The 14,163-nt window shown below is 35.4% G+C and overlaps 1 protein-coding gene across 1 annotated transcript in view; it reads right to left on the bottom strand.

Moving 5' to 3' along the window:
* Positions 1-14,163, bottom strand: part of LOC106469871 (POU domain, class 2, transcription factor 3-like) — a 61,049-nt gene that overhangs the window by 40,820 nt on the left and 6,066 nt on the right. The window contains exon 2 of the mRNA XM_022398443.1: positions 6,768-7,167. Within this exon, the coding sequence (XP_022254151.1) occupies positions 6,768-6,879 (112 nt within the window). The 5' untranslated portion in view covers positions 6,880-7,167. The remainder of the gene's footprint in view (positions 1-6,767; positions 7,168-14,163) is intronic.

Raw genomic sequence — 14,163 nt, forward strand, 5'->3', positions numbered from 1 at the left:
TGCTTATTTCAATTAGAGAGTTCACGGACAAACAATTGTCACATACAGTTCTACTGTATCTGCAGAAGTATCTCAGTATTTACTTCTAATTATTGTATTGAGATTATAAAAAGATTACACAAGGTATTCAACATAACTGTTCCACTTTCGAAATAAAACACGGTTCTATTTTCACGATCCCAGTACACGAAATAGTCATCTTTTCACGATCTCAAGACAGGAAATAGTCATTTTTTGATGATCCCAGTACACGAAATAGTCATCTTTTCACGATCTCAAGACAGGAAATAGTCATTGTTTCACGATCCCAGTACACGAAATAGTCATCTTTTCACGATCTCAAGACAGGAAATAGTCATTGTTTCACGATCCCAGTATACGAAATAGTCATCTTTTTACAATCTCAAGACAGGAAATAGTCGTTGTTTCACGATCCCAGTATACGAAATAGTCATCTTTTCACGATCTCAAGACAGGAAATAGTCATTGTTTCACGATCCCAGTACACGAAATAGTCATCTTTTCACGATCTCAAAACAGGAAATAGTCATTTTTTGATGATCCCGCTGAATAAAATTTTGAACGTGGAAGGAATTATGAGAAAAAGCTTATACAAAACGCATTACACGTACATCACACTGTAATAATTTTACTTACATTCAGCAACAAGCATCTTGTTGACGTTTCGCAGCAGTGTGGACATATGCTCGTTGCGATCTTCAGTATTAACTTATTTGTATACTTACGTTGGAGGGTTATAATAATGTCGCGTGCACTTGATTATTTGACAGGATCAAACCGTGTGGTTACCATATCTTAGGTCGTACGTTCAATTAGATGAAACACTTCAGTGTATCAATTACATTATACCATTAAGTTGGTGTCATTTAGGTTTAGTGAAAAACAAAAAGATTGATTAATGCAAAAAGAATATTACAGCCCCCATATACGGAAGGATAAAACATTAAACGTAAACACAGCTAAAAACATTTTAAACAACAACAAAAAAAAACAGTTTGAAAATACTTTTTCCATGTGAAAACTCGCCTGGTTTACAAATATCGTACATGTAATATTATAATTTGTTTGTTTATAACTAAGCACAAAGCTACACAATGGGCTCTGTGCTTTATCCACCACGGGTATCGAAACCCAGTTTCTAGGGTTGTAAGACCGCAAACATATCGCTGTGTCATGGGGTGGCTAATATTATAATTTGTTTGTTTATAATTAAGCACAAAGCTACACAATGGGCTCTGTCCACCACGGGTATCGAAACCCAGTTTCTAGGGTTGTAAGACCGCAAACATATCGCTGTGTCATGGGGTGGCTAATATTATAATTTGTTTGTTTATAATTAAGCACAAAGCTACACAATGGGCTCTGTCTACCACGGGTATCGAAACCCAGTTTCTAGGGTTGTAAGTCCGCAGACATATCGCTGTGCCACTGGGGGGGGGGGCTAATATTATAATATGTTCAAACTATGGTTTTAAAAAATAATTTCCCCTTCCACGCACATTTTGTAAACGATCGAAAGAATTCGGAAATTTTATCCAACCAAACTATGAGTATCTATCCAGTGAACTGAAAAATAAGATGTGTGATAGACGAATAAATAAATCAACTAGTAGATCTGGAGACTTTTGGTAAGGCAGACAAATAGATGAATGACCTGATTGACAAGTTTCAGATTAAACCTTTATAAATTGTATAAAGTTGAGCTTTCTCCTGTAGATGACAGGCTTTAAGATGTATATATGCCATCAAAATATCAGGAAGAACAAAACAGCTGCAGGAAAAATGCAAAGAGGCTCAACCAACCACCTCGTTAGTGTCCAAAGCTTGCCTCAGACGCCTCAATAATAGTGTTGAACATGGTAGCATTCCAAGCTGCCAGCCTCATTCACCACATCCATTGGTATATACGTAATGCATTGCAGATTTAAAGGCTGCAAACTAGAAGCGACTGAACAGCAATGAAGCCCCTACTGCTTCTATTTTCCACACCAACCTGTATGAATTGCAAAATGCGAACCTAATCCGGGAAATAAATGTGATGGTTTGGCATTTCTGCTGGATGAGCAAAAACTCTTGGGGGAAGAAAAAATAAATAAAAAAATCGTTTTTGTAGAGAAAACCGATCGTTTTTAAGCGACAAGGACGCTGTCCCCAATAAACATTCATGCGCATATACATGGACACTAAAATGCGCAAAAATACATGCAATATAGATTAGAAAAACAGACAATTAAAAGATGTAAAATCACACTGTAATAATAGTAAATATATTCATTTCCACAATGTATCAATACTTTAACTGTTCTATACAAGTCTATTCCAACAATACTTTAATTGTTCTATACAAGTCTATTCATATATCCAACAATACTTTAATTGTTCTATACAAGTCTATTCCAACAATACTTTAACTGTTCTATACAAGTCTATTCCAACAATACTTTAATTGTTCTATACAAGTCTATTCCAACACTAATTTAACTGTTCTCTACAAGTCTATTCCATCAATACTTTAACTGTTCTATACAAGTCTATTCCAACAATACTTTAATTTGTTGGAATAGACTTGTATAGAACAGTTAAAGTATTGTTGGAATAGACTTGTATAGAACGGACTTGTATAGAACAGTTAAAGTAGTGTTGGAATAGACTTATATAGAACAGTTAAAGTATTGTTGGAATAGACTTGTATAGAACAATTAAAGTAGATTCCAACACTACTTTTAACGGGCACACACTAATTTTGCAATAAAATAAATGCTCTTACACGTCATTTACAGTAATACCACATTCTCATAGCTTTAGTCCATGTGGAGCATTCAAGTTAAATAATGGAATATGATGACATATTAAATTACAAAACTTTGTTTCCCATTCATATGCACAGAATACAGTCCGTTAATGTTTAACAGACAAAGTGATTCAATTCCACAGTTTTCCTTGTTTATCTGTTGTTACACACAAAGCTACGCGATGGACTATCAGTGCTCTGCCCACCGCCAATATCGAAACTCGATGTTTAGCGTTATAAGCCCTCAGACTTATCGCTGATCCACTGGAGGCAGCTAAGAATGTGCTATTATTTCAACATCACTGATTGCTTATGGAACATCGAAGTAAAGATGCAAATATGATATGAAAGTATATCTTTTACAAGTACGAGAGTATCAAACACTGAATTATCTTTATAAAGAAGTCAGTAAAAAATGTGTATCAGTAAGTACAAAATGTACTTCTGTTGTATATGTTTTAATATACATATAACAAAGGATTTTAACTTTATTTAAATAATCATTATTATTTTTTTCTACATCCATATTTTCTCATTTCACGATTTATAGTAAATTAGATTTTCAGTGTTTTTAGCCGCGGCATAGCGGCTCATAGAATGGCTCTGATTTTTTTATTTTAAATTTTCATGTACAAACTTTTAGCTCATAGCTGCGTCATCTCCTGAACGATTTGAGATGTAGTTACAGTTTTGGACTCAGGAGGTCAAACCCTTTCGATTGATGTATTTGACCACGCCCAAAGGTCTCATAGATTAATTTACTCTAATCCTGCCTGAAAGAATATCAATCTGAGGGTAGGCTAGTAGAGATTCTGATGAGTAATAAAATCGAATCGGGTATACGCGGATATCGTGGATTCCCTCTTGTTTAAATATAGATTAAACTATACGTTTAATTATTGATTAGAAATCTGTGATCTTATACCAAATGTTCGTTTGTGAATATAAATTTTATTAGTTTACACTAAGTATTGGTCATCTGAAAACTACAGTTTCGCATTACTTACATATCAGCTCCCGCTGACATAGCTTGTTTTTTGGATAAGATATTCACTTAATGGAACTGTTCATGATACGGGTTTTGTTATACCTAATGCAAGTAAACATGTTTTATAGTACAAGCTAGAATACCGAACGATGAAAAACACACGAACTAAAAATGTAGACATCTTTAATCACTCTCTTTTTCAGTATAAACATACAAGATTGGATAGTAAATGTCGAGTATTGTTCCAGATATCCAAATAGCTCGGAGATCGAATGTAACGTATAACCTTTTTTTTAAAAATTTAAGCTATTGAACCTCATTAAAAAAACACACACGTTTTAAGATAAAAAACAGATAAAAACTAAAACCCATATTTATCATGAATATGTGAATTTTTCTTATAAAACTTGGTTTATAATAAAACCTGGAGCATGCAAAGCAACTGCCTTTGATTCAAATACAGTTAATGTATTAATCTCAAACAATAAAACCGTTTTTAATCTGTATCATATTGTCATAATTTCTTATGTAGTTATTAAGATATTTGTAAACAAAGGAGGTTTAGCTTGCATTAATCTAGAACGTTAAATAACACTTGTGACTTACAACTGAATGTTTACCTCAAAATTATTATGTTAGTCTACAATACATACAAATAAACAACTCTAGTTCTGGAATTTATTTGAATCAAAATAATTAAATAGCAAAAAAGAAAAAGAAACTTAATATAACAACTATAAATGTTGTTGGATTCAAAGTCACAATTCGTGAATTATTTTTTTTTATCTAGACGACTCTCCTTACGTCGTTAAACGAAAGTTTAAAAGCCAAATGTTTGTCTGTTTTGTTTTTACTCTTACTGTTTTGTTTTGTTTTTGTCTTTAGAAGTAAAGCATTGTTTTGGAGCCAAAACAAAAATAACAAACATTCCAACGTCTTATGAAAATTTAAAACATTTTCAATTATAGTTTAAAACATTGTTTAGAATAAATAGTAAATAACTATTCAGAAGACCCGTAAGAAATTTATATGTTCGTCGTATTTATTTGTATTTAATCTCAACAGTAAACAAAACTGCTACATTACATCAGGCCAGTTGAAATATCAATATTTGAAGTTAAACAAAATAGTAAAATTGCGCCACACAGCAATCTATGGGTCGTTATTTGACAAAAGTCTCTGTGTGTCCGTTTATAACTGGCGAACTAACTGCTCGACCGATTGTTACCAAACCTGGTACGTACTATTAGACCCCTCGTGGAGTGACGTAGAGGGGTCAGCGATTGGATCTGACCCCTATATCACTCAAAGGGGCACTCTAACGAAAGCTAGTATTCATTAAATTTTGACACCATATACTATTCGATTGATTATAAAATAAATATGCTGAAGAGAGCGATCGAAAAAATTATATATTAGGTATATTCTGTTAATATTTTCGCGAGGTATAACGTTAGTTTCAAGTTAATAAAACAAGTGAGTGTCTTATAAATACTTCCTCATATTTTTACTGTATTCTAAACTCTCAAAAACACGCGTAGTAACACAGTGAAACTTAACAACTAAGCTTAGTTTGGGGTATTTTTCTAGTAACATTGCTTAACGGATCAAAAGTATATGGATTATAAGGTTCGAGACCTCGATATAAGCCGTTGAACACACTCCGCCCTTTCAGAAGTAGGCGTTATAAAACATTCGCTTGTTTGTTTTAGAGCAAAGCCTCATTAGACTATCTGTTGTGTCCACCGCCGGGATACAAACCCTGGATTTTAGCGTTATAAGTCTGTAAACTCACCGCTGTCCCAGCTGGAGGCACGTTATAAAGGGGACATTGAAACCCAATATTCGGTTAAGACTAGTCTATGGTGTGTGCTGATGACTGGCTTCCTTCCTTTTGATGGGTAGTTCAAAATTGGGGGCTCTGGCCTGACCGTTTAGTCCTCATGACGCATGCATAAATTATAAACAGAAACTACATTCCGTTTAAAAACTACACTGACAGATGCAAAAAATAAACAATAAATGGTTTATCTACCAATCCCAACTTCAACCACACACACACAAATACATATATACATATTATTATTTTCCCTGACCCAACTTCAACCACACATACACAAATACATATATATATTATTATTTTCCTTGCTCAAACTTCAAGTACATAAAAAAGCCCCAGTTTCTTACCTTACCTTCAATGAAACAATAAGAATAAATCATTATCTTTTGCATCTTCAAAACGGGAAGAAAAGACAGTTTCTTCTCCTCTCCATCTTCACGTCAACAAATACAATTTAAATATGTGATCTTCTACTCTACAGAACATCACAATATATTTTACAGTCATAAACCTGAAGTAAATAACGGTCTTCTTCCACTAACCTAGGATACAAAATACATTTTTTATTACCACGTTTCTCTTTGTTAAAATTATCAAATAATTGAGTATATTCTGGCTTTTCAACTTCCGGTATTCTTTATTTATGTTCCATCTGAAATATACGAAAGCCCTGTTCTTCCTTTAACTGCTGAGAAACCCGCTGGACAACGGTTATCTTGAATACCTTCCTTTCTAATGGCATTTGGAGACTAATCGCAGTTTCATCGATCGGCTTAACCTCCAAATCCCAAGGGAAGGTGGGTCATCCTTTGGCTAGTTGTTAAATTGTTTTAGGTGCATATAGAAAAGAACTGATCGCAAATCAGCAGGGATAGCGTGGTGGTGAGAAATCGATAAAATGATGTCTGACTTTACAAACTAGCACATGATTATGTGTGTGTCTGACTTTACAAACTAGCACATGATTGTGTGTGTCTGACTTTACAACTAGCACAATCATGTGTGTGTGTCTGACTTTACAAACTAGCACAATCATGTGTGTGTGTGTGTGTGTCTGACTGCACCATATAATTACTTATGTTACCTACTTAGATATCACCCAGTACAAACTGATAAGAAGGGTTTACCTGGAGGCATCTTTGACGAATCGAAAGTGACAGTAGCCGGCCAAGGTAAGCTAGGTCCGAACTTGCTGGCCCAAAGAAGCGGGAGGAAAGAGTGCACGTTTACACTGTCCATCGTTGACCGCAGTTCAACTAGTCACCAGATACCAGAATGAAATGTTACGAAGAAAACTCTCATGTAAATGTAAAAGGTCAATGAGCAGACGTCGATAGCGAAGTAGTCCCTCGTGACTACTGGCTGACCGTCGGGCGCTGTAGCTGTTCTGGATCTGTAGTGGCTGGCTTGCCTTCTGAATATGGAATGATGGAGATCAGAGAGAAAGAGAACGTTGATGCTGAATATGGACTGCTGGAACGGCCCTTCTGTCCACTGCTGATCAATCTACCTCTTCAATGACAGCAGCTACCAATGGGGGAAAAAAAGAGTTAGTGGAACAACTAATTAAGCCTACTACATTTGACAGTCTTTGGCGTCAGCTGTATGCTGTTGGCGACTTTGTGAGGAGTGTTGGACGTTAACAACATCCGGTCGACTGGACGAGAGCGACAGATCTAACTGAAACTTCATAAAACTATGTAGTTTTAGAATAAAACTTAATCATTTACTTTTCGACGAAAAAAAAAAAGTCACTTCAACCTTCTCTACTCTTCTGTTGATCGGATCAGCTGAGCAGAGGATTTAGGTAGAAATTTGAGATACAAGTTTATAGTTTTTACTGCCTAGATGACGTCTTTAGGAACTTTAAAATATAAGGCAATGAACAGTGAGGTAGTGATGATGAATGGCAAGCAGTTACAGCGTCACATTAGAGAACAGAACATTGCATTATTTGTGCCAACACGTCTTCACGTAGTACGAGGCCTTACGCGTCAAACACGTATTCCTCCACACACCTAATCATCTGTCCACGCGAACAGCATGTAAAGCAGTGGCTGGCGGTCTGGGTTATGCTGCCGGTTGTGATGCGCGCGTCGGGGAGCACTTCTATTTACTATCAGTGATGCCTGTCCCCCCCCCCCCTTCCCTTTCCTGTAAAATTGACATAACGGCATAACTTTTTTAGTAGACCGTGTATAGACTTGTACAGGGGTCAAAAAAAAAAGAGGGGGGGATCATTTTGGGAGAATGGGTGGTCTCACCTACTGCCCGTAATATAAGAACTGCTCGTAACTTACTTCCATTATATTCATTTTTTTTTTCTCTTTAGTATAATTTCCTTATAGTATAGTTTATGTTGGAATTGAATAAGAAAGAGTGAATAACATTCTACTGATGAGCACGTACACTAGAGAGTCGAGAAACTTTTCCTGTTTTGTTAAAAGCTGGGGGAGACAAAATAAAGCTACGCTCAAGAGTGTTGTATTTTTTGTTTGTTTGTTTGTTGTTGTTATTTTTGTATTATTAAAATCTTGTACACGTAGATAATTAACACCAAATGTTTGTTTGTTTGTTACGGATTTCGCGCAAAGCTACACGAGGGCTATCTGCTCTAGCCGTCCCTAATTTAGCAGTGTAAGACTAGAGGGAAGGCAGCTAGTCATCACCACCCACCGCCAACTCTTGGCTACTCTTTACCACAAATATGGGATTGACCGTCACATTATAAGCCCCCCACGGCTGGAAGGCAGCATGTTTGGTGACGGGGACCCACAGATTGCGAGTCGAGCGCCCTAACCACCTGGCCACCTGCTAAATTAGGGACGGCTAGCGCAGATAGCCCTCGGGTAGTTTTTGCGCGAAGTTAAAAAAACAAACAAACAATTAAACCATTATTTAAACGAAATCTTTCACTGCTCATTGCTTGTGTTATGACATACTTATAATTTCATCTGGATTTTAGTGGTACAAAGTGATATTCTTTCTGATCCTAACGCACAAAATTTCTGGTTCGTGCAAGTTGTTCGGGGTCAGGTAGAATAAATCATATTAAACACGAACAAATTAATTTCCACGAGAAGTATACCAAATATCATAATAAGAAAGAACATTGAGACATTCCCAATGACAACAAGAACATATTAAAACAGAAGTATGAACGGTGTTTTATGTAACTGACGTGTTGACAGAATTTTAAAACAGTTAGTTTAGCCTATAATAACATAATCATGTTAAAATTAAGCCCATATATTTTTTAGAACGAGATCACCAATACTAGTAATTTTGAAGATTTGGAACTCAAATTTGTCTCTACGATCTCCGCTTTTCTCAAAGCGTTGATGACGATGTATCGTTTAACATTTGACTTTTTGAACTCGTGCCTTTACTATTCATATCACTGTTAATTACCAGAAATTACATAAACGAGTGAATTATAACCGTGCTTTGAGAAACAGAAGCATTTTATAATTGATTAAGAAAATATGATACACTCTAAATATTCCTGTACAGCTCGATTCGCCTTATATAAAATATTTAAGCCTTACAACTTTTACTTTGAACATTGTTATCTTCGACGAGTCAACAACACGAAGAACAGGAACATGTCTAGTGACAACTAGGCCTTCCCGACTTTCTTCGCATCATCTCCGAATTTTCTAAATATTCCTGTACAGCTCGATTCGCCTTATATAAAGTATTTAAGCCTTACAACTTTTACTTTGAACATTGTTATCTTCGACGAGTCAACAACACGAAGAACAGGAACATGTCTAGTGACAACTAGGCCTTCCCGACTTTCTTCGCATCATCTCCGAATTTTCCCGCTGCTCTATTCCAAGTGAAAATACGCCCATTGAACATTGTTATCTTCGACGAGTGAACAACACGAAGAACAGGAACATGTCTAGTGACAACTGAACAACACGAAGAACAGGAACATGTCTAGTGACAACTGAACAACACGAAGAACAGGAACATGTCTAGTGACAACTAGGCCTTCCCGACTTTCTTCGCATCATCTCCGAATTTTCTAAATATTCCTGTACAGCTCGATTCATCTTATATAAAATATTTAAGCCTTACGACTTTTACTTTGAACATTGTTATCTTCGACGAGTCAATAACACGAAGAACTGGAACATGTCTAGTGACAACTAGGCCTTCCCGACTTTCTTCGCATCATCTCCGCTGCTCTATTCCAATTGTGAACAACACGAGGAACAGGAACATGTCTAGTGACAACTAGGCCTTCCCGACTTTCTTCGCATCATCTCCGCTGCTCTATTCCAATTGTCAACAACACGAAGAACAGGAACATGTCTAGTGACAGCTAGGCCTTCCCGACTTTCTTCGCATCATCTCCGAATTTTCCCGCTGCTCTATTCCAGACTTTTTCTCGGGTTAACTTGTCATATTTCTCACTTCTCACTATTGACAACACCACGAGACTGATGAAGAGAAATGGATGTTTCTTTCTAATTTCTAAATTTAAATTTTGGAAAGATTTCAAACCGGAATATCTGTCACGCGGAACGGAACCTTTAGGGTTTTTGGTTTGTTTATTGTTAAGCATAAACCTACACAATGGGTTTATTGTTAAGTACAAACCTGCACAATGGGTTATTTGTGTTCTGTCCACCGCAGGCGTCGAAACCAGACTTTTAGCATTATAAGCACTCAAACTTACCGCTGAACCACCGGGGGGTTGGGGCAACCCTTATGGTCTCCCTTGTTCATATAAAAAAAATCAATAACTTAAACCGTAAACTAATAATCTATTAAACTGTTGTGCATACCAGGCTGTTAAAGCTTTATTATCGACCCTCTTATTACAGATGTAATACCAAAGGAATATCAACATACATCTACTACAATTATCCATCTTACTACAGATTTAACACTATAGGAATATACACATATATATCTAACATTTGTACTACAATTATCCATCTTACTACAGATTTAGCACTATATGAATATACACATATATCTAACATTTGTACTACAATTATCCATCTTACTACAGATTTAACACTATAGGAATATACACATATATCTAACATTTGTACTACAATTATCCATCTTACTACAGATTTAACACTATAGGAATATACACATATATCTAACATTTGTACTACAATTATCCATCTTACTACAGATTTAGAACTATATGAATATACACATATATCTAACATTTGTACTACAATTATCCATCTTACTACAGATTTAACACTATAGGAATATACACATACACCTAATATTTGTACTATACTCATCCTTCTGACTACAGATGGGATTTCGTTTGAATAATCGTATTTTTAAAGCTCTTCTTTGTGTACAAGATAACTGGAAAAACAACAACGGTAAAATCGAAGAAAGGAGAAATTTTGTTAACATATTATGAAATTACTATTGGGAATTTTGATGAAGGGATCTGCATTTTGAAAGTCTTACATCAAGGGCATCTTTGTATTGAAATATGAGGAAAAACAATTTTTTTCAAAATTTTGGAAAAAACATGGGCTTTAGCCTTGACTTTTTGGTGAAAATAACACCTAACACTTTTAATTTATTCCTCAGTAGCGAGAGAGAAAACATTAAACAACTTTCAGGTAATGTTACTGTTTTGTGACGTTGTATGAGTCTAAATCAAGAGTCCCCAGTGAGTCAGCGGTAAGTTTATAGACAGACAACGAATGGCGTAACTACAAAAGATTCCCCCCTCCCACATAAAAAGTAATTGGGCCCCCTACATTTATTTACCTATAATTGTAGTTACGATTCTGACAGATTCGGCCCCCTCGCAATTGCGAGTGATGCGGGTTATACTTAAGCTACTGCTGACAACGCTAAATACCAGGGGTTCGATTCTACGTGGTGGACAAGAGCAAAGATAGTCTATTCTGTGGCTTTACGCTAACACAAAACAAACCAACCAAAACAAGAACTTGTGTGAACGTGTTTGTTGTTAGAACCACAGGCCGGGTTTCAGGTTATTCTTCATATGTTTATCTATGTCGAAGTACAAATATAAAATTCACTGAAGTTCACGGATTTGCCTATATGCGTAGGTCAATGTTTTATAACACTCTAAAGGTAACTGATTTTTACTGTGAAGTTTACTGCATATCACCATTGTCAACGGGATTAAAATACTTTAAACTAAACATTATTAAAATCTTAGTGTATCGTGATAGAAATCCAATTTTATTATCAGGTAAGTACTGTAATATACGGTAAATATAACTGACTTTATGCGGTAATTACCCCAGGCCATTGTAGTCATGCATAATAAAAACATCACTACTGTTTTGGTTATTATATCTTATAATAAAGATATTAGTGGTTTTTCATGGTAATTACACAAGGCCACTGTTGTGCCGCAAAGTAGAGGAATATGTAATTTCTCATTATAATTTCCTTAGGCCATTGTTGTGTCGCATAGTAGAGGAATATGTAATTTCTCATTATAATTTCCTTAGGCCATTGTTGTGTCGCATAGTAGAGGAATATGTAATTTCTCATTATAATTTCCTTAGGCCATTGTTGTGTCGCATAGTAGAGGAATATGTAATTTTCATTATAATTTCCTTAGGCCATTGTTGTGTTACATGGTAAAAATATTTGTAGTTTTTGTAGTAGTTGTATGAGGCCCTTTTTGCGTCACACAGTAAAATATTTATAGTTTTTTGTAGTAGTTGTATGAGGCCCTTTTTGCGTCACACAGTAAAATATTTATAGTTTTTGTAGTAGTTGTATAAGGCCCTTTTTGCGTCACACAGTAAAATGTTTATAGTTTTTGTAGTAGTTGTATAAGGCCCTTTTTGCGTCACACAGTAAAATATATGTAGTTTTTGTAGTAGTTGTATGAGGCCCTTTTTGCGTCACGCAGTAAAATATTTGTAGTTTTTGTAGTAGTTGTATGAGGCACTTTTTGTGTCACACAGTAAAATATTTGTAGTTTTTGTAGTAGTTGTGTGAGGCCCTTTTTGCGTCACGCAGTAAAATGTTTATAGTTTTGTAGTAGTTGTGTGAGGCCCTTTTTGCGTCACACAGTAAAATGTTTATAGTTTTTGTAGTAGTTGTATGAAGCCCTTTTTGCATCACACAGTAAAATGTTTATAGTTGTTTTTTTTAAAGTGGTTGTATCAGGTCATTGTTATGTGAAATGGTAAGATATTTCCAGTTTTTATGGTAAATACTCCCTGCTGAAACTACTGTGCTATACAGTAAAGAACTATGTAACTTATGATAGTTTCATCTGACCAATATTGTACTATACTGTAAAAATATTTTTAGTTTTCACCACAGCTTATTTTTGCGGCAAATTATAAAAAATACACCGTTTTGCTAAGGTAATTACATCAGACTATTGGTGTATCATACAGTAAATATATCCGTAGTTGTTGTTTTTTTATTCCAAATATTCTAGGAAACTCATGACACGTTGTGTAAAGGTACTTACTTTTTCTGTAACACTGTGCAAACACATTTACCCTTTTACTCACTTTACTCATCCCACTGATAAAACACGTTCTAAGTAACTCATTGTTTCATTAAGCTAATTGAGGATATTGGTGTAATAATGGACTAACATCTACATTGGTGTAACATAGAAGTAAGTTTTGTTAGGCTGCTGATACCATAATATGTAGACATATTTAATGTTTTGCTAAAGAACTTACTTCAAAACATTGATCTCACATTGTGTAAACATATTTACTGTTTTACTATGGGTTTCTTTCGGCCTCTGGTGTAAGGCTAATTAAATACATATATATATATATGTGTGTGTGTGTATATATCGCTCCTTTGATAGGAAAGTTGCTTTACGTCAAAAAATGTAACTCAGAGTAAACATGTTTACTCTTTTACAACGTTAAGATACTCCGAGCTAAGGGTGTAAAAGTGCGAAAAACATATCTACTGCTTTACCACAGATGTAGCATTTGTGTAAATATAATCTCTATTCTAATGGATTCTTTGTGCCTCTGATGTAATACTATGTAAACATCTTTGCTGTTTAAAAAAAGATTTTCAGTGATGGCTATTGAGTCGTTCTGAATAACGTAACAAGTTTCATCTACATATCGAACTTACAACACAGATCTTCTTCAGGGCTGATATTACATATAGGTATTAGTGATGTAACTATGGGAATTTCGCCAGCCTATATCTGACACGGTAAACTATATTTTTCCAAAGTAGTTAACATCTTAAATTTACGATGTTCTTTTGCAGCAAGTTACAGTTCCGCGATGAATATTATACATTGTACACGGTGTGCATTTTTGTTTTGTTCTTTTACACGTATATTTAAATCAAAAATGAATGTTGTTAAATAGTGACTTCAAACAGAAACACGGATGATATTATGGTATAATTTGTTAACTGGAACAAAAACTCAGTTTTGTTCCACTGTATTTATGGTGGCCCGGCATGGCCAGGTGGTTAGGGCGCTCGACTCGCAATCTGAGGGTCGAGGGTTCGAATCCACGTCACACCAAACATGCTCGCCAT

Source organism: Limulus polyphemus, unplaced genomic scaffold (genome assembly GCF_000517525.1).
Source record: "Limulus polyphemus unplaced genomic scaffold, Limulus_polyphemus-2.1.2 Scaffold3696, whole genome shotgun sequence".
NCBI classification, from domain to species: domain Eukaryota; kingdom Metazoa; phylum Arthropoda; class Merostomata; order Xiphosura; family Limulidae; genus Limulus; species Limulus polyphemus.